The 20,997-nt window shown below is 35.5% G+C and overlaps 1 protein-coding gene across 4 annotated transcripts; it reads left to right on the forward strand.

The window, feature by feature from the left end:
* Positions 1–1,140: 1,140 nt before the first annotated feature.
* LOC145669771 (PSME3-interacting protein) lies at positions 1,141–20,589 on the forward strand. 4 transcript variants are annotated; one of them, XM_081738115.1, is made up of 6 exons: positions 1,196–1,275; positions 2,167–2,230; positions 5,107–5,206; positions 11,087–11,185; positions 17,910–18,248; positions 19,949–20,589. In XM_081738115.1, exons 3-6 carry the CDS (start codon positions 5,110–5,112, stop codon positions 20,245–20,247), a joined length of 834 nt encoding a protein of 277 aa, XP_081594241.1. In that variant the 5' UTR covers positions 1,196–1,275; positions 2,167–2,230; positions 5,107–5,109; the 3' UTR covers positions 20,248–20,589. The 4 variants fall into 4 exon arrangements, with proteins under 4 accessions (XP_081594236.1, XP_081594240.1, XP_081594241.1 ...); XM_081738119.1 differs by having other exon boundaries at positions 1,209–1,275; positions 5,110–5,206; XM_081738110.1 differs by lacking the exon at positions 2,167–2,230 and having other exon boundaries at positions 1,141–1,275.
* Positions 20,590–20,997: the final 408 nt, after the last annotated feature.

Genomic DNA, 20,997 nt, shown 5'->3' on the forward strand with positions numbered 1-20,997 from the left:
GTAGGTCCCGTTTCATATAGCCTCGCTGCTGAAAGGGACGTTAAACTGAAAATCAACAATTAAGTTTGGTTCTCTTCAGCAGAGAACAAGGTTTTAAGCAATTGAAATATCCCAGCCATCGACCTTCAAAACGCTTTGATATCCTCTCAGAAAGAAATGCGCCATTTTGCGTCGATCTATCCAGTTGATCTATAAAACTAACAATTTTGTGTTTTAATTCCTTCCTGTATAATAACATCCAAATAATAGTAGCTAATAATAACAGTAACAATGAAAACCTTCGATAAAATATAAGACGTGACACTAACCTTGATAAAGTCTTCTCCGGAAGCTACTTGCCAGTGGCCACCGGTTACTATTTAGTACCAAAATGATCACTATCCTCTTAAGTATTGATCAACGCCAATATCATCTTTCGATTACTTACGGTTCCCAAGATGTGACTTCTTAAATCTTCTGAAATCGGAACTTTTTGGCCAATATTTGGGGAACGGTGGCCAGTTGGCCATTTATCACCGGTTACTATTTGGTACCAAAATGGTCTCCATTCTCTTAAATATTGATCAAAGCCAATATAATATCTCTGCGACCTACAGTTCCCAAGATATGGATCCTTAAATCTCCCGAAACCGGTACTTTTTTCGCCAATATCTCCGGAACGGCAAGAGTGACGCGAAAAATTCTATCACTTTCTCAGATAGTTTTTGATGCTCTATCGAACACAGGGCTCAAAATTAAAAAAAAAAAAAAAATCGCAAATAATAGATGGTCACACACACAGAGAAAATTCAGTAATGAACTTTTAAAGTTCGTTGAAAAGGTGATACAGTCACTTTATCATTGGAGTCATGGCCCGATTAATTTTATTCCGGTCGATAGCACAAACAAAAATTTGAGTAGCACAATTCAGTAAAAACGATTGAGACTATTTTCGATAATTATTGTTAGTGTGGATTTTTGTCTTGACATGCGTCTTATATGTATATCAAGATAAAGTAGCCGTTCTAACAATTATTTTATTGCTCTTTGAATTTTTATTGCATACGCAAATTTTGCAAAAGCTGTTATGAAATAAGGCCCCAGATGACATGAATCGAAGTACAGGTGAATTTAGAAATACACGTTATTGCGGCTGTTTCTCCGCCATTTGTTCTATTCTCAAAAGCTGTCCCAAAGCTGTCCATCTATCAAAATAATTTGTTTTGAGTGTTGTCCAGAAAAGTGGGCGACAGCATAAGACAAATAGTACGACGTCTTGTTTATAAATAAGCTGTGGTAGGTTACAATATTTTCATTCTGTAACTTGCTGTCAGGTGAAGTTAATTCTTTGATTAAGGAAAATTAATTGATAAATCATTTTGTTTTTCTCTGTTTTAAAACCATGAGTTTAGTAAAATTACACGTAAACTCATTTATTTTACGTTGTTAGTCATTGTTGATGCAATAGACCTACATTATATTTTAATTACATTATTGTCCTAGTGTAAGTGTACTTTAGGGCCGTGGAAATTTGGAAAATTTAAATAAATTTAAATGAAACATGCGTTTTGTGCAAAATAACAGCAATTAAAACGGTACAAGTTAAAGAGCCAAGATTTTAGTGAATTTACAGAAGTGCTATATTCGCTAATGAAAATGTCATTGCAGCATTAAATAATCACTTGTAGTCATCTAAAACACCTTTGGGATTGAGTATAGCCCGCTCCCCCCAGTGATTTTTAATGAATCATAGTGATTCTAACGATTCATACTAGTTCATAATGAACCGGAATCGCATGTTATAAAGATTTAAGATGTAAATCTTGCGGTAAGGAAGCTTTAGTATAAGTAGTAGTAGTAGTAGTAGTAGCAGTAGTAGTAGTAGTAGTTAGTAGCAATAGTAGTAGTAGTTAGTAGCAATAGTAGTAGTAGTAGTAGTAGTAGTAGTAGGAACGGGTTAGAAGCCCCGCAGGGGTTGGTTGGGTTCTGTTCTCGATATAAGTAGTAGTAGTAGTAGTAATAGTAGTAGTAGTAGTAGTAGCAGCAGCAGTAGTAGTAGTAGCAGCAGTAGCAGTAGTAGTAGTAGTGACTTCCAGTTCCGGTGACAAAGAACTGGGGGGAGCGGGCTATACACAAGCCCATCTTTGAACTTAAAGTTTAATCTAAAAGGTCTGTTATACATTACAGATTAGTAACTTCAAACTAAGGTGCAGGTGTACTTTTGGCGTACCACATTTTGGAAGATTTACAGGTAAAATTCAATTCATTGCATGGAAAGACATTTATAAGAACAAATTTCAGCAAGCGACAGAATTAAATACAAATTAATACAGTTGTATTTTAGGTTTACAGTGTAGGGTTTCTAGTGTAAATTCATTACAAGTGCCTTAAGACCGAATAAAATAAGTGAGTGCATATAAAAATGGCTCTATTAAATACTGTTTTCCACCGGCGGCATATTTATGCACAGTGTACGGAACCTGTATTTTATGTTTACAAGTGGAGCGTTAATGGTTTGAAACCGTGACAAGTGTTATTAAAACTCGTATCATTGCCAAAAACCACTTCTGTCTAGTACTCTCGCTTCCTCATACCCACCATTGCTGACGCGCTTGCTGCCTTTGGACGCACATTCGCGCGGTCCGATCAATTTCTCCCTGCTCTGACTCGATTAGATGGCATTTGTGCTCTTAGTGTCCACCTAGCGCAACTTGGTTTGTGTTTTTGCACTATAGTTTTTATCGTACACATCCTAAAGCCGTATTTGTACGCAAGTCGCGAATGGTGGCCTCGTTGAATTTTACCTATGCCAAGTGAGATATTTTCATATCGCCCAATGAAAACCTTTCAGGGGATAATAAGAAGGAAATAGTGAAAGAATTGTTATTTTTCAACAATTCTTTCTAGTGATGTGCCAAAAGCAAACTTGTACGCAAATTAAAAATACTTTATGAGAGCTCATGTGAGTATATAATATTGTAAGAATGCTGATGAGTTATCTAAATCTGCGGTGATAAAGAAAATTAGTACCATTATAAAACTACCATTTTACGTTGAAAAATTCGTCAAAAGTGCACTTTGAGCAGAACATTAATAGGAACTGATTCACAATAAATAGCAATACGAGAAATTATAGTCTATTGATTTTAACAAAATAGGTTCTAACTTCCCGAATACTAAGCTAACCCGATCCTACCCTACATTACCTTATGTCAATAATGCCACATCCTGTGACAAAATCACTTGTTCTGCTCAAAATACACTCTACAAACAAACAAACAAAAATAATAAAATTTTTCAATGGAAGACAAAAATCTGGTCCAGGTTAACATTATTGCAAACTAGCAGAAATTAAGGAGTTGTACATGGAAATTCACTGAAGTATGGTCGAGATAAAAAATTATCTGGTTAGGATTTAGATCAGGGGTTAATTCTAATTGCAGAGGGCGAATACAAACCATGAAGGTAAATACAACGTAATGTAACCTAACCTAACCAAAATTAGGCTATAGTTATCAAAAGAGTATGAATTCTTAGGAAAAAATATGTGACCCGCGTCATAAGAATTTATCCAAGATTTCTTGCATCACGGATGTTTTTCACAATTACTGTATTATAGATCTCAATGACAGGATTACATCGGTACAAGAATTTTGGAACAAATTCTATTTTTATATATATATATATATATACACTAAAAGTTCACATTTTGTTCATAACTATAACCCAATTTTGATTAGGTTTAAGTTACACTCTGCTTACCTTTACGGTAATGGCCCAGATGGCAAAACTTTCTTTGTCTTTCTGTGATGAGCTTTTGTAAGTCAAAATTTTTCTGGAGAAGAAACATTTGTGATTCTTAAAAATACACTTTACGCGACGTATAAAACAGTTCAAACTATATTTATGCGAGTCTTCCGTGAATTTAAGACATCTACACATAGCAGGCATGTTTTTATACTTTTCTGTTTGCTTTTTTTTTTTTTCGGCACAGGCACGGCAAATTTTCTGCGATCACATCGCAGACCGCGGCATGTTCTGCTATGGGGTTAATGGCTTTCAAAAAGAGGTGACTCAGTGGTAAAGCACCTAACCTCTGGTGCATGAGGTCCCTGGTTCGATCCTCGACCAAGTAAGCTTGTGGTGAACAACATAGTATCCATTGGTTTTCTCGTGGTACGCCTGTTTCCTCCCACTTTCACAATACAACAATTCTCCCATGATCATTCTTTTGGTTTAATGGTCGTCTCCGTTAGCCTGAACGGAATAAGCGTCGGATGTTAAATTCAAGGATTACCTTTGCAAAGGATTTAAAAAGATACTTTTATCATTCATTACTTGTATCTTCAAAGATTAAGAACAATAAAGACTTTCGGAACATCATTATTCACTCATTGGGCAGTTGAAATACTTCAGCATTTCAAGCTTTGTGTGACGCTTATGTCGAGTGTGTTGTTTTCTAATATATACTCCTGTGGTTATGTACTAAAATTGTATTAATAGTTGGCGCCTTGCATCTCGTGCGCGAATAACGTGATCGTTATGTGTTAGACTTGGCACATTTACTCCTATGCGCGTAGCACCTTATTGTATTTAGTATTTCATAAAGGTGAAGAGATTTTCTTTATTTTAATTAATAGCATTTCTGTGTTGAAGTTAAATAATAATAATAATAATAATGAACTTTGACTTTCTTTACAAATAAAAAAATAAATAAAAGTGATTTGGTTTTGAGTTATGTATTTAATGGCTTGGAACGAAATATGTTAAGGTCCAAATAAGAATACCAAGAAGCGAATCGCATGATGCGTCAAAATAACAAGGTGAATACAGATATCTTTTAGCCTGGAATCAAATCAAGAATATAATTATGAAGCAATTCATTGATAGCAACATGTTAGTGTTCGGTTCCTTGCTTCCATTCCAAGCCATCATCATGTCCGTGCTTGGATATTCTCGTTTCCTTCTATTCTCTTGTTTTATCAACTCTTTCATCATCACTGACATTTATTGTATCATTTGTCCGTTTAGCTTCCCGAAGATATACTTGAGTCGTTAAACTAAAAATGTCGTGTCTCATCTATTATATAAAGAATTGAAACTGAGAAATCTTTAATCTTTTGGTAGCAGATGAGTTCCGGTTTCATTTCGGAGTCGGCGTTGGAAGAGAGAAGGCGAATCAGGCAACAAGAATGGGAGAAAGTAAGAAAGCCCGATCAACCATTGCGTGAGTATATAACTTACTTTATCGCTTTCATATGCTTATGTGTTTATTGTTATTATACTAATTTTTCTCTGTTACATCCCAGAGTTGAAAGTTATTTCTCAGGTCTATGTTTTAACTCTAAAATTGCATTATTGTTTTTTTAAGTTATGAAATTAATATTTTATTTAAAAAAAAAAGTGCAAGGGTCATTTCAAAAGTTCTGCACACTGAAAGATATTATGAAAGTAAATGATTTATTGTACAAAATACCTGTACAGCCCTTCAATATATATGTCCATTCTTGCTTATGACAGCTTCCCAACGTTTCGAAAATTCTGTATTCCAGATAGGGCAGGCATCTTCATTATTGATCTATCTGATCACTTGACGCCTCATTGGAAGCTTCGTTAATTGGATCGCAACGTTTTCTTCGGGCGTGGAGAGCCGGAACTTTTACATTGTGACAACTGAGACTTCAGTTCTGGTTCAAAATCTCGTATCCAGGTTCCATCAATTGCAAAACTCCTTTGACTTATCTCCTTCCATTTAATAACATTGAAGCAATTCTTCCGCGACGTGCTTTGTGCTCATCACTGAAATCATGCGGAACACATCTGGCAACAATTTTTCCCATCGTTAACTTTTCAGTAATGATTGTGTAAACTGAAGTGACAGACATTATGCAACTTCCTCACATGTTTTTCGTCGATCCTCTCTGAAAATGTCATTTACAATTATCTTTACACGACCTTCACGGAAACGAGCTGACCACCATGATATAGTGCTACGATCCACTACACTATTTCTACAAACCTCTCACAAAGCATTGTAAATTTCAGTTGCATTCTTTCCGTGTAGAGAGTTTCGATTTTGATATAGAAACGCTGGTCACTGTGTAATCGGACCTGAATCTGGTTCATCTTCCATTTTAACACTGAACTTCTCACAGCACAGCCACGCAAACTAGCAAACACAGACACAACCATCAAGCCCAAACTCTGACTCACAACTAACATAAAATTGAACCTGATCACACACAGGGTGCAAAAATTCATGATTTTTTTTTAAAAAATAATTTTTGTTGTTTTTTAAAATTTAAATCGATTTTTTCATTTAAAACAAATCTTTCTTCTCTTATAATACAAGTCGCGAACTGAAGAAAATACTTTAGAGATTACTATATGTTCATTGGGGGGCGCGGTGGCTCAGTGGTAGAGCGTTCACCTCCGGTGCTTGGGATCCCTGGTTCGATCCCAGCTTGCGCCGTGTGGACTTTGTGGTGGACAAACACCGTGCTCGTGGGTTTTCTCGGGGATCTCCCGTTTCCTCCCACTTTCTTCATTCCACCATTTCACTCATTTCTCATTATCACCGTCTCCTTTAGCCAAACCGGCATAATCGTAGGACGTAAAGCTAAAGATTTCATTTCATTTAATTTTTTATATGTTCATTATACAATTTAAGTAAAAGTATTGGGGTTGAATTTTGAATTAATCCCCAATCGTTAACCTATTTCAATACCAAACAGTGTTTCTTAAGTATTGAGGAAAAAATACAGCAACGTTTATCAACATGACACCTTTTTTCCACAAAAGTTACTGATGTCTGACAGTGGCATATTTAAAAAAAAAAAAAAAATCGGAACTAGCTTGCGGCACGAAATACATAAATTTTACCTAAAGTTAAAAAAAAAACTTTGGAGAGGTGATCGTATCCCTCTATATACGCCGCTATTATCTGGGAACAAACAAACAGACGCACACACACAAGAATTTTCGTCTTAAATGCACATAGTGATTTTCCCGTTTCAATAGTTAACGATTTAAAAATCTTATGTTACGAAGAGAAGAAAGCAAGATTCCCCAGTTACTCGTTCAAAACGGGATTTTCCCTAATCATCTTCTGTATGACACTCGTTGTCATATTGTGCTGTACATAGATTTGAGTCTCATTGTATTATGATTATTATCTTCCATAATCGAAATAACAGAACAGAAACGAAATTTTACTTGTTTCACTTTAAATTAATTTGTTTCGAAATTTAAATTAAATCAACGATTTTTATTTTTAAAAATCAAGTGATTTAAATCAGTCCACTCTGATCACACCACTCAAATAATCGCGCATGCGCTGTGTGCATGACCCTCGAATTTTTTTTCTGTAGCTGACTTTTAAAGTGTCATGTTTACTCTTTGCAATTGCTGCTACATTCGTCACTTGACTGTTTACGATCTGCTGGGTATTTGTCTGGCTCCGACTTCGTATTATCGTGCGTATAGGAATATAGATACATCGCAAATTATTGAAAGGTGTTGTCGGTTATACCTTAAAATTAATGTATAAAAAGAAGCATTTCTTTCAACGAAATTATTTTACCTTAATATTGTTTATTCAGTTCCTCTTCGGTTTTTTTTTTTTTTTTTTTTTTTTTTTTTTTTTTTTTATGTGAACTGGACAAATGCAGTTTCAAGTAGCAGAAACATGGGAAATTTCGTAAATTTTATTTAATACTTCTATTTTTGAAAATACTTCGAATCCACTATGAACACTGAAAAGAGAAAGAAAATTATTTGTTCAAATTAGAATTCTAAGTATGAGCAAGGAAAAGGTATCTGGCAACAGTAAAATTACTTTAGACTTCAAACGAAAAGCACATTTTAGTATTGCAGTTCTGCATTTGCCCAGAAGTAATTCACAGCAGTCGCATCGAGTGAAATTGGGCGGGAACAAAATTGATTCCGAAAAGGAACTGAACACACAATCATAAGGTAAAATAATTTAATTTTATATTTATTCATGTTTAATTTTATATTTATTCATAGAGTATAAGATAATGAAATCATTAATGTTTCATAAGAAGATCGATAGCTACTGCACCTGAGAGATTAATATGTGATGTTGCTGTTAATACTTGTATATCATGAATGCAAATAAGGAACAGCATTTTACCCGCCCAAGAAAAAAGCTACTAACCTACATCCCACAATAGAAATCACTTACTTACCTTCGGTATGATATTAAATACTCGCCCGGGCGAGTGGTTATTTGCATCCCTGTTTTATATACATTGGTCATTCGTTCTGGCAGGGTTTTTCTCATTTTAGTGAATGTGAACTAGTAGTGAAGAAAAGTATAAGGTCTTGGGACTATCCGTTGTAATGTATACTCATGTCCAAAATGACTGTCGCATATCTATAACTGTCTTCTGGTAAGAATATAATTTAATAATGATTTTGCAGGGTACTTTTAATACTGATACTATGTGTATAATCGGAAAATGTATATTTGCGGTAAATTTCATAGGAAAAGAATCATCAATATGAAAATTAGAAAAAGTAAAACAAAATGTTGGTAAATGGACAAGAACATTTTATTTTCGTTTTATTGTTCTTATTTACTGCTCTTTTAACATGAAATTTGCCACGTACATGTCTTTGTCGATTATACACATACTAACATTATAAGAAATACCGAGCGAATTCGTTAACAAATGATATTCCTACAACATATTTATAGACATGCGGCAATAATTTTGGACATGAATGAACCTAGCTATATTGTTTACTTCATTGTGATCAGTAGAGTTCGAATATTTAGACATTACAAACATGGAAAGTAGACATTTATAATCCAAAATCTAGGTAGAAATATTGAAGTGAAAGGAAATGAAATCTTTGAGTTTTACGTCCCACGGTTATGAAATGAATGAAATGGCGGAATAAAGAAAGTCAGAGGAAATCAGAGAACCTAGAGGAAACCCACGCACACAGTGTTTGTCTACCACAAAGTTGACTTGGCGCGACCTGGGATCGAACCATGGATCCCACTAACAGTAAGTAGAAATAGTGGAAGACAAATATTCAATTACACACGAAAAGTTTAATTCTTAAATAGTGTTTAAAGCATGCTTGATAATTTTTTGCAGACGGTCTACAGTATTTTCTGCACACGATAACAAGATATTCTTCCAAGTTGTCAATTCATGTTATTTATCACATTAAAAAATGAAAAAATTCTTTGCTTTAATTTGTCAAGTGCTGATTAGAAGCATTTCATTGCCCGTTGCGACTTTTTCTCTGTGTAGAGGTAGATCTGACCTAAGCATTTAATTTCTTATTTTTGAATTTTTTGGAACCGACAAGTGAAAGAACTTTTGTTGAAACTGATTAACCCTCTCTCACCTTCCCCCAAAGCAAACTTCAGAGTATTCGTTTTTATTATATCTCTGACATCCAGGAATAGGAACTGCAATGCTGTTCGCACCAACTGGTTACCAAAACTTGACAACATGTTAATTACTCAGAGATGTGGAGGCTTCTTCCAGTGTTGAAGCTTTTTAGATCGATAGTAGCTGTGCAATATTGAACGGAAAATTCGTTGCAGGAATGTACAGTTATTTGTCTATCATTTGGAATTCACTGAATCCCTTTACAAGGTATCTAGAGTAGTGAGTGATTATTAAGGTAGCACGCAGTAACTTTGTAGCATAGTCAAAGTTCATTTCTTCGTAGCACAATCCGGAAATACCTTGCTTCGGAATTTTCGCTTTGTATTTACGCTTCTTATTACATGTTGTTTACGCACTCGCCATGGTAACGAAGGAATATGACGTCACACTATTTTAGTCCATTAGTTGTTCTGAGGCACGGGCCTTTGGCTCATTCTACACTATAGGTTGACATCGTGTTTAATTAAAAGCTATAATTGCTCAAAAAATAATTTTCATTTACCCACCAACTACTATATTTATGCACTTATTCCATGAATTCTTTATACAGGCAAGCGATAACGCAGATATGAAAAGTTTATTGTTAGCATTAGCGTGACGCACAGACTGAGACTTTTGACGTTTATTATCAGGATAGTCACGGCTTCCACGAGGAGATTACATGCAAGAGGATCGATTATATAGGGTGTTACAAAAATTTGTGACAATATTTTCGGAATATTTAGATTCTTAACATCAAAATAAAATAAAAAAGTTCATATAGATTTCTGGTCGCAAGTGCATACTTTCGTAGTTATAGGGTGCAGAAAACATAAGAATGAACTTTAAAGGTCCATTCATAAGTTCCACTACCATAGGACCGATCATAGTCAGGTCAAGACATCATTGAGGAACTAGTACGTTAACTATCCAAATATCCACCTTTCAGAACCTCCGGTACTTGCACAATCATTTTTAGAGAGGCTGTTTCGGAGTACTTGATCACTCTCCAAAAATTGGTGTGCAAGTACTAGAGCATTCTTAAACATGGATATTTGGATAGTTCATATAACAGTTCCTCATTGACCTGACTACGATAGGTCCCATAAAGTTCACTTGTTTCATGTTTTCGGCATCCTATAACTCTGAAACTATCCACTTTTGAGCACAGGTCCATATGAACTGTTTTTTTTTTTTTTTTTTCTTATTTTAATGTGAAGAATCTGTTCCCAAAATATTGTGACACTTTTTTTTATAACACCCTGTATTGTTTATATGTCATCTCTGCATCAAGTTTCCTGGTCAATACGTTGGTCTTCCATACTGCTGAGAAGGGAACAATCAGAATATGGCGTTATAAAACATCCGGTCGTAAATGAATGATCAATCACGTTTCATATAAATTAACTAGAAACATGATTTTCATTTTTTAGTGGTCCTACTTTGTTTATGGAATTGCACTTCGCTGCTTATGATAAAATGTAATTATATCGTCAGGAACAAGCTCTAGTCTCTGTTCAGCCTTTCCGTGAGGTAATCAAGTCCGCGTATCAACAGAAGGTGGCGTAAGAACTACTGTCTACGGGAACATTTGTTGTTTTGGGGTGATAACAATGATTATCTTAATTACTATTAAAACTAAATCTCTAATAATAGAAATAGCAATTTTATTAATTTGAATCCTCCCCTTTCAGAGGCCCCAGAAGAGGAATATGACCATCGCTCGCTGTATGAGAGGTTGCAGGAACAGAAACAGAAGCGCGACCAGGAATATGAAGAGGCCCACAGGCTAAGTTAGTAACCCTATTTACTAAATCATGTTTGGATGTATGTCTTCTGCTGGTACGTAACTGGTAATATTGTTAGCTATCGGATCATTACTATTTTCTCACACTACAGTACACACAATGATAAAGCAAAGCTTCAGGTTCGTAAATTTCAGTATTTCCAAATTTCTTCAACATGTTCTGTGCAGAAGAGATTCATAGCATATCGTAGAGATTGTTCGGGTTAAGCCGTCCATAACAGTCGACGCTGATTTTCTGGAATTAGTAATTTCTTTGGATCCATGTGAGGTAAAAATTTCCGCTATACACCATTTTTTCGTGTGACAGGGTACGAATAAAATAATAATGTGAAGAACAATGGTAACAAAATATAAAAAGAGTGTGATAATCTTTTCTTAACTAATTGGTATAATTAACCTTACAGTGCGAGTGTGTCCGTCATATTATGTAGTTAAAAGTGACAATAACTTAAAAGAGAGCACAGAAAGCACATCCAATTAATAAGTAAATCGAGCGTGTGTGTTAAGTGCTTCAGAAATGATGAGACACGAATAATTTCAAACTTTATGTGAAAGTTTTGGAGATGCGCTGCTTCATTACATCTTGATGAAATACCCCTGCCCCTGTCGATAAGGAGATGTTGAATAACAGTGAGTACAAAGTGAAAATATAGTAAACCTTCCATTTAATGGAGTGGGCGAAAGGGCATTTGTAAAATTGGAAGTGTTTAAAACTGTAAGTCGTGACTTGTGAAGACAGCTACTTGCATTGAAATAAAGGCCCATGTGTGTCGGTTTCATATATACGCTGTGTCCTAATGTTCCGTCAGATTTACTGCGAACAACAATATCGAGAAAAGGGAGGCATCCGTTCCCCTTCAATTCCATGGTAAATTTGATTGAAGGATAATGACTTTTGAGAAATTCCAGAAAATTCTTTAGTGTTTTAAGTCCATGTGAGTAGGTAGCAAAAGTGTTATCAACGTTTCTGACGTAAGAGGAAAGTTTCGCATCAAGAGCTTCAAGTTCGTAGCATTCCATGTAGAAGTTGGCAGTGTCGCGTTTTTCTTAAAGATTTCATTTCATTTTTTCTATCTAATCAAAACCGTCTCCCTTACTCTTGTACACAACCATGGGACGTTAAACTAAATAATGACCTATAAAAGATGAGTCTTCTATTTCCTAAGCAGTAACCGTTATCATTTATTCATAACTAAGAAATATCGTCTTCCTGGCAAATGCATAGGAAGCTCGTAAGAGTCCGTTTCCTTTGTGTATGTTTCGTGAACGCACAGAAAGGAAAAGTACATTCTGGTTGAGAACTAATGGTTAATGAACTAACTTTGGTTAATCTCATTATTTGCCTTAACGTCAATAAGAAAGAGAGAAAATTCAGAGGAAAGCAAATCAATATTTCCAGCGAGGTTCGCATCCAGAATTATCAAAATACGAAACTCGAAAGCATCCACCACTTTAATCATAAAGAAGACAGTAACTTTATTACTTTATGACCATTTGATGAAAATAAGTCTTTGATAATATGACAAATTCAATGCAAAACATGAAAAACAAACAAAAGTATTTTCGCCAACAGCCAGGGCAGACAGGATAGGATACAGAAGGTGTGGCACAACTCATTGTATAACCTAGCTCGTAAGCACAAATAAAGCCATAACCAACACGCAACATCTGTCTTCCATTATCTTCTGTAGCTGTTACCCTTAACCAATGCAATGTTATCAAACGTATTTTGTAGTAGAAAATATATATTTCTTCCAATATACTTACCATATTAGTAACAAATAATTACAGCTGAAGCGTATTAGAAGGGTGAAAAAAGCCGAAGAATAGGAAATTGTAGTGGCACTGTTGTTTTTGTTCGAATCACTGCCAGGGGTGGACCAAGGGCCGAGCAACTGCCCGAAGCGCCACGGTCAGGAGGATGCCAAAATGAGCTTCAAAAAGTAAATTTTATAACTTGTTTTCTACTGACTTTTTTGGTTTATATTCTTGTAAAGTAGCGTCAATTACATAATCTCTTTCCACCATGGAAAAAGAGAGTTTCATAGTACTAGGGGGGCTGTATCGCTGTTTATATTGCTATGCGTAAAACACGTTCAACATATGTAAAATGTATTTATTGCTATTTCACGTAATTAGAATAGATTGTTACATAGTCGGATATATGTGGAATGACTCCTGATATTATTGGTAGAACAAAACCAATTTACAATATAGCGGTAATCATGTCACCATTAGTAGTATTCAGTAAATGTTGTTCGATATTGTTTTTGTTTTACATATCGGTACATAAATAGTAATAATAGAAACCCAATGTAACTGATACCATATGTATATTTTTAAGTATTAATTGTGCCTATATCATGTATTTAAGTATTAATTTTTCATTTTGAAAACTGGCTTTAAAATATTAAAATTACTGTATTATTATAAAATGTAAAAGATAGGCTAAGACTAGGAGGCATTTGCCCGGGTGAAAATTTTGCCTTGGTCCGCCCCTGATCACTGCCATATTCCTCACCAGTCGGCGTCTTTTGAAAATCTGGTAGAAAATTTTTCCCTGTACACTTTCTTTCTGTCAACTATATTTGCTGCATTTGTGAAATTTTGTTCTTAGAAGTCCGTTAATCGGGGATTTACTGTATAGACAAAATAAATGACATTTAATATTAGGAAAACATTATAACATCAAGATATAGAGAATCCACAGTTTGAAATTTCCATCTTCATACTCAGAGGACAGACGTTCGTTTAGCGTTCGAAATTACTGTTGTCTCATAAGCTATCATCATTTAAGAACTTCAATTTTTGAAACCTGTAATGTTTTGTTAGCGACAATGCTAATATCAAAAACAGAATGTTCTGTAAAGGTCAGAAAATTTAGTCCTCAGCATATTAATATACCTTTGTAAGCGAATACTTGCAGTAAACGATACGGAAAGTCGAATTGCTGACAACCTGTTTTGAAGAAATGTAAGTAAAATGCCTGGTAACGTGCATTATATGCTTTAGTTTTCAAAATTTGTTTTTGGCGTGTTTGTTTCCTGTTTATTTTGAAATTCTTTTTTCATAATAAAATCTTTTGTTGTAAAACTCTTCTGATGTCATTATTCGTAACTAATCTTCCAGTACTAATGAAATAATGGTAAAATATACATGAGTTAGGATTTGAATCTGTGATGTGATATATTGACAATTGATATACATCTTGTTTTCGTTATGTTTATTTTTTCTGTACATAAGTGGTAGGGTGGATGGCTAGTTGGTCCACTATTTTTCATACCATATTTTGTGTTTTATACACTGTTAATTATGGACCAATAAATGTGTGACTTTTATAATTGTTCGTATATTGAACTACCGAGGACGAAAGCAAGAGTGACTTTCGAAATCATTTTGTTGGAATAAACACATTGGCCCTGTAAGGTTAGTTACATGAATGGTATGTTATCGGTAAAGTAATAAGTTAAAATTTAAAATTAATACAATAGTTGTTTTGGAAATAATATTAATTCTGTTTTAGAAGGGGTTACTATTTACTTTTTAATGTTTAATAAGTTTGCATTTTGCGCATTACACATCAAATGACAATGAATCCGAGATTTCAACGGATTTACACGTTTCATAGGCCCTGATGTCGAAAAAGGGTTTTTGGATGTCTGTTCGTCTGTTTGTCCCGATGTAAATACGTTGACTCGCCTAGACCCATACCGTTCAGCATATTAAGATCAACTTGTAAACTTAAAGTTTTCAGAAGATTCTCTAGGGGCATTTTACGATTTTTTCCCCCACCCCCAAAAAATAAAGAGCTTACTGAAGGGTGAAAATCAAAATTTGAAATTTTATCAAAGATAGCTTTAAAATTTTGTCCATATTTCATAAATCAAAGTTTCATTGACAACCCCATAATATGGTATCAGTCGAGCTTCTTGTGCATAAGCGGTTAGTGTAGAGCCGGATTTCATTCCCGGCGGGAGCTCGTGTGGTTCTGATTCCATATTAAGCTATTATAGTCCACGTCTCATACAATCTCGCTGGTGAAAGGGACGCTTAACTAACAAAATCCAAGCTAATATGGTATCAATCCTTTATCTGATAAATTCCAGAAGAGAGAGTGTACTGTTGGGGTGAGATTGTTTTTCGGAGAATTTTCTCAGAAACGACTCAGTCGATTTTGTTCATATTTCGTAATAAATGTTTCATTAATAATTATAATTTTGCGTAGATTACTTGTTAGGAAAATATCCATAAGGGGTAAGTCACTTTTTTATATTTTTCTCAAATACCACTCATGCGATTGTGTTGATTCCTCATAAATGTTAAATTAATAATCCTAATATATGGCATAATTCATTTTCTCGAGAAAAGTCCAGGAAACAGTTTACTTTTGGATCTTTTCTTCTTCGACCGAAGTATTCCGAAATCATATTTTTGTTTGTGTTTCGTAAATGTTTCAGTAATAACTGCAGTATAACATGACGTAATGGAGCAAGAAAATTTGGTGCGATGGCTCGTAGCTTGTATTCCAATCATGTGTCATCCAGTGGATATTTCTGTACATTCAAAATTGATGAAAAATATGGATAAATTATTTAGAGGAATACGTTCTTCTTCACTTTCGAAAATCCGCCATTTACTTGTAGGAGCACTCACTAGGCATCATCGGGTCTGTAGAAGACTGCGAAAGAAGGTTGAAATCAGTTATGAAAAGTAACAGTATCACAGTTGTTTTTTTCCTCCTCATTTGATAAAATAATACTTTAGATACATATCATGTCAGAAGAAGTAAATAGAGTGTATTCTTACTACATATGTGTCACATGCTTTATAGAAATTCTATAGACGTCTTGCCTTCTGCGTTTTGAAAAAAAAAAAAAAAAAAAAATCAAATAGTTGAAAAGTATAAAGATTCTCATTCACTTTTGTCCCTTTTCACTACTGAAGCTATTGGATTTTGAGTCTGGGGTATCGAGCCTTGGTTTTCTGCACCAAAGAGGAAACACAACCTGTATTTTGCCGTCCTAAGCGAAAAGACCTTAACTCCACATTTGTCGAAAATCGAGATATTGGTATGGGAATGTTCGTCGTACAATTCTGCATCTATCTAAAGTGAAATTGACGTGGTTTGACCAATAGGTAGGGGTTAATGACGTCATGAGTGTTTACCTTATGTTCAAAACTGTAACTGAAAGTAAGCAAAAAGACGTTAAGTGGCAATTCATAAGCAAAAATATTTAACTGTATTACCACACAAATTTTAGATCGTGAAAATATACTTAATGAAGTTTTACTGAAATACAACAAATTTGAACGTACAGCCTAAGCCAAATCGCTTTTGCCTATTTTCTCGAAAGTACGTGAAATGGAGATAAGGCCTTTTCGCTTAGCAGGGCAGTATTGTTCTAATCGTGTTAATTGATTGCAGCTTCTCATACAGAAATGTAAGAATATGCTGCTTGTTCTAACTTTGGAACTACATGTAACTTAAATAGAAAAAGAATCTGACCAAAGCAAACATTATTATTTATGTATATTATAGTTTTGGCCTTCGTCAAACACATTATCTAATAAAGGCAACACTGCCTAAACTGTAACACAATAATAATACGAGGTGCGATCAAAACGTACGGTGAATCATTTTATTAGAAACAAAGAAATAAGCTTACATAGAATTTGATTTAATTTTCTTCAAAGTACTGTCCTTGGCTAGCAACGCACTTACCCTATCCATGACTGGAATCATTTCTGGAAGCTTTCTTTTGGAAGGGCACTCAGTTGCTCTGTCGTGGCTCTATCAGTGTCAGAAATGGTGTCAAAACGTTTTCCTTTAAGTATGGTTTTAATTTTTAGGAAGAGGCAGAAGTCGCATGGTACTAAATCTGGTGAGTGAGGCGGAAGTGGATAGACAGGAACAGTTTTTCCGGCCAAAATCTTCAGATCAAAACCAAAGTGTGGCGCGTTTTCGAGGTGAAAAAAGAAGCCATCTGCTCATTTAATCGGCGGCTAAAATGCTTTTCACGGACCTATACGAGATGTTTAGTTCCTCGGAAGTCTCTCACATAGTGATTCGCCTGTTTGAACAAATCATTTGTGCCACGTTTTTATCTGTTTTTGACGTTCAAGGATATCTTGATCGTTGCTCGTTTTGAATCGACTCCTTGCCGCCTTTGAATCGCTCATGCCACTTGTAAGCAGTCTTCAATGCCATCGATTCATCGCCATACACTGATTTTGACATTTCGTGAGTTTTTTTCTTTCTTTCTTTCAGCTTAGAACAAAACTCAGTGTTGGCGCGCGCTAGACACTCTTAACACGTCCTAACTCTTCCACCTCTGGAAGCCAACTAACATGTCACAACTCGTTCAAACTCGATCAAACTCGTTCAAACTTGATTGTATCAAAGGTTTAGGCTACCGGGCTTACTAGTTGAAATCTATACAACATCGATAGATGGCACTCTACAACTACATTCACTGTACTTGTTGACCTCGCTTTGTTACTGTTTGTTTTGGTCTCATTTCATTCAAAAATTGAAGATTGCATATTTCAGCTAGGTTCGAGACTGATGTTTGTGGGATGAAGGATATTTGAATCAATATATGCGTTTCTTCTCTTTATAAAATATAAATAAAATATGACCATTGTTACAACTTTATTTAAATAGAATATATTAATGTGATAGTAATAGCAATGTTTATTGTGTGTCGTAGAGAACATGATCAAAGGCCTGGATGACGACGAAGTGGAATTCCTGGACCTGGTGGACCGAACCAAAATAGAGGAAGAGAAACGGAAATGGGCGGAGGAAAGGAAGGAAATGCAGGATTTCCGGGAGGCAGTGGCTTCTCTCAACGAACAGAGCCTTCAGGAGAGAATTAAGACGGAAGTAAAGAGACCAGAGGTAAAGAAGCCCTCGGCCAGTGGCTCCGACCTTTCCATTGGAGTGAGGAAGAACTCGCAGCTAAAGCTCTTGGCAGGCGCTGTTAAGAAGAGACCGGCTGATTCTGCGGATGGGAACGCCGAAAAGAAGCCGAAACTCCAAAATAATGGTGAGTCAGTTCAATCATTCAATGATAAGATTATGGTAATTATTGTTCTTTCTGTTTAAAACGTTGTTGTAACACAGAACTTCATACGTTGTTATTATGGTAGATATGGATCTTTTTTATATACAAAGGAAAGTCAAATTTATACTAGCTTTACCTCAACTCTGTTTTAATATTGTGCGCACTGTCTTCATATGTTATACTGTGATGGCAATGGTGCAAAAGTTTGATCTTTCTTTCTCCATTTTTTCTTCTATTCCAAATAGAACTGTCATGTTTTCTGGTAGTGTACACCAACGAAGAACAGAGGTAGTGATTGTCCAACAACAGTAATATCCTCGCCATTTAGTGCGATGTGCTATCTTCAGTTTGTTCGCAAGCGAACCACTGTTAACTGTACGCCCCTTTTCCGGGTAGTCTTCCAGCGTAAGCTTTTCTCACCTATAAAACATGGTCAGCATCAACGTTGCCGTGAAAGTTTGAATCCCGAACTTCTTTCCGTGAATGATTGTTTCATATTTTCTCTTCGGATTCTTCCTCATAATAATAGACCGACTTTTCGTTCTGCTAAAAAATTGGTGGCCTTGATTGTTGTGATGGGAGTTGACGTATATTCTGCTCCCACTTTTAAACTTTTCTTTCTATCAGTACACACTTCTGCACAGTAGAGCACTGTCCCATACTGTGTCAAATGTCTCGGATGACACCTTCAGAAAATGTCTGCCTTTCTTCTTTGAGGACCGATCATGTTCTTTCTGCAAGAAAAGGAGAAAAATGGAGCAATTAAGAACATACTTTTATAGCGTTACGGTATAACGTTATAAAATGTGAGGGCTGAAGGTAATGCAGATTATCTAAAGAAAGTTATGGCGAAAGTGTGGATTATTATTATATAGCAATGACTGGCTCAAAATGAGGTTTTAGTATTTAAAAAAATAAATAAATAAATTAAAAAAAGGAATTTTGTGACTTTACAATCCACGAAGGGTTATAATTAGCATTCGCGCCTACGACGTATCTGGGTTCGATTCCAGGTAGGAGCCTATGGATAGATTGCCATGTCTCATATGACGTCAACGCTGAAACTCTGAAGACAAAAACCAACGAAAGGCTATGACTGACCAGATGAGTTATGTGTAGTGAGCACATTGACTCCTGTTACTGTTATTTCTGTTTTTGTATATCTCTTAATTAAAGTAGTAGCTGGGTGAATACCAAAAATTATGTTCTCATCTCCAGGAATCGAATTTGGTACCCGCAGTAGGCTCATAATGGGACAGGCGTTTAAAATTATCTCCCAAATCGTCATCAACAAGACTGACGTAGAACGCCATGTTTTGAAATGAATGCTGCTCAATAACAAATCACGATTTATACTTCAACAAGAATTTTAGGAATGATCAAAAAAATGGATCAAAAGATTGCGATCTTGAGCAATAATTAGTTTTTGGATCAGGGGCCACAAAAGTTTTGAACGACCCCTAAATCGAGTTTTCGCATTTTTTACGGAATAAGCACATCATACTGAGTTAAGTGACAGTTTGGGTTTGGCTACACTATATGTATGCTTACTAGCTTAAATTTGCCGTTGTAAACACACCCTTCTTACGCACGACAGAAAAAACAGTGCTTTTGAAATAAGAAAGCGACCATAAAATAAACTAAACGTGTTTGTTAAAATAATTATTTGTTATCCTTTATAGGCATTGACAACCACGATGCGAGTGCACCGAATGGCCACGAGGAAGCATCGAGTGACCACGAAGTGATGGACACGTCATCAGCGCCAACACCAGCGCCCAGTGAGACCATCAGCCGATCGATTCCCTCGGGGATGCAGTGCATAGGCATCCTCCCGGGCATCGGCGGATACACAAACTCTAGTGACAGTGAGCGCAGTTCCGACACCGACGAAGAGCTGCAAACGCAGCAACACAATTACGATTTGTGTGGTCGACGAGTGATTCGGGTGGCCAAGAAAACAACTTCCGATGAGAGCTAAAGTTTTTCTCGTTCTCCAACTCCAGTTTCTTTTCTGTCATTCGATTAACTCTCCGATTCCACTTCATTGCTTTCTTTGTTTCCGATCGATCGATGGGCACATTCGAAGCATGTGAAGAACAGGAGTTGTAAATTTTATATTGTTGAAATTTTTCTTACCATTGTATTTTATATCTTAATTCTTCACTGTGCCCTCTGTGTTTTGTGATAGGAAACAACCGTGAACTGGTTTCCAGCTTCCTCTGCACATTTGCTCACGACTTCGTGTTATACTTGTTTATTATCACCAATGGAAACGACCAATTGCTATGTATATATATAAATATATATGATACATACTGTAGTATATTTTTTCCTGGATCAGTGAAATATTTCCTTGTATTTGTTGAGTGCGATTAACGCCATAGGAATCTTCGTGTTTTGGTAAGGATTTGATGTAGAAAATTATATTTAAAAATATTTTCGATTCAAGCGATGAGCATTCTGTTTATATAAATCCTGTTTCCTTTATTTACAAGATAGAAACGTCTATATATTACAATACTAGAAAAGTTTATATGTTGTGGCCAGTCCTTTCGACAGTAGTTCTTGGGAACCATAGGCTCTAAAAATATGCCGGTTTCACTGATCGATTGCAAATTTTGTGAAGATTGTTTCATTCTAATTGAATATTCAAAAGAATGACCGTTAATTCTTTATTACATTTTTTAGGGATGCACTGGAAGTGTTGAAATTAAAAAAAAAATCATCA

The sequence above is a fragment of the Thermobia domestica genome, chromosome 2 (genome assembly GCF_964235325.1).
Source record: "Thermobia domestica chromosome 2, izTheDome1.hap1.1, whole genome shotgun sequence".
Classification (NCBI taxonomy): Eukaryota; Metazoa; Arthropoda; class Insecta; order Zygentoma; family Lepismatidae; genus Thermobia; species Thermobia domestica.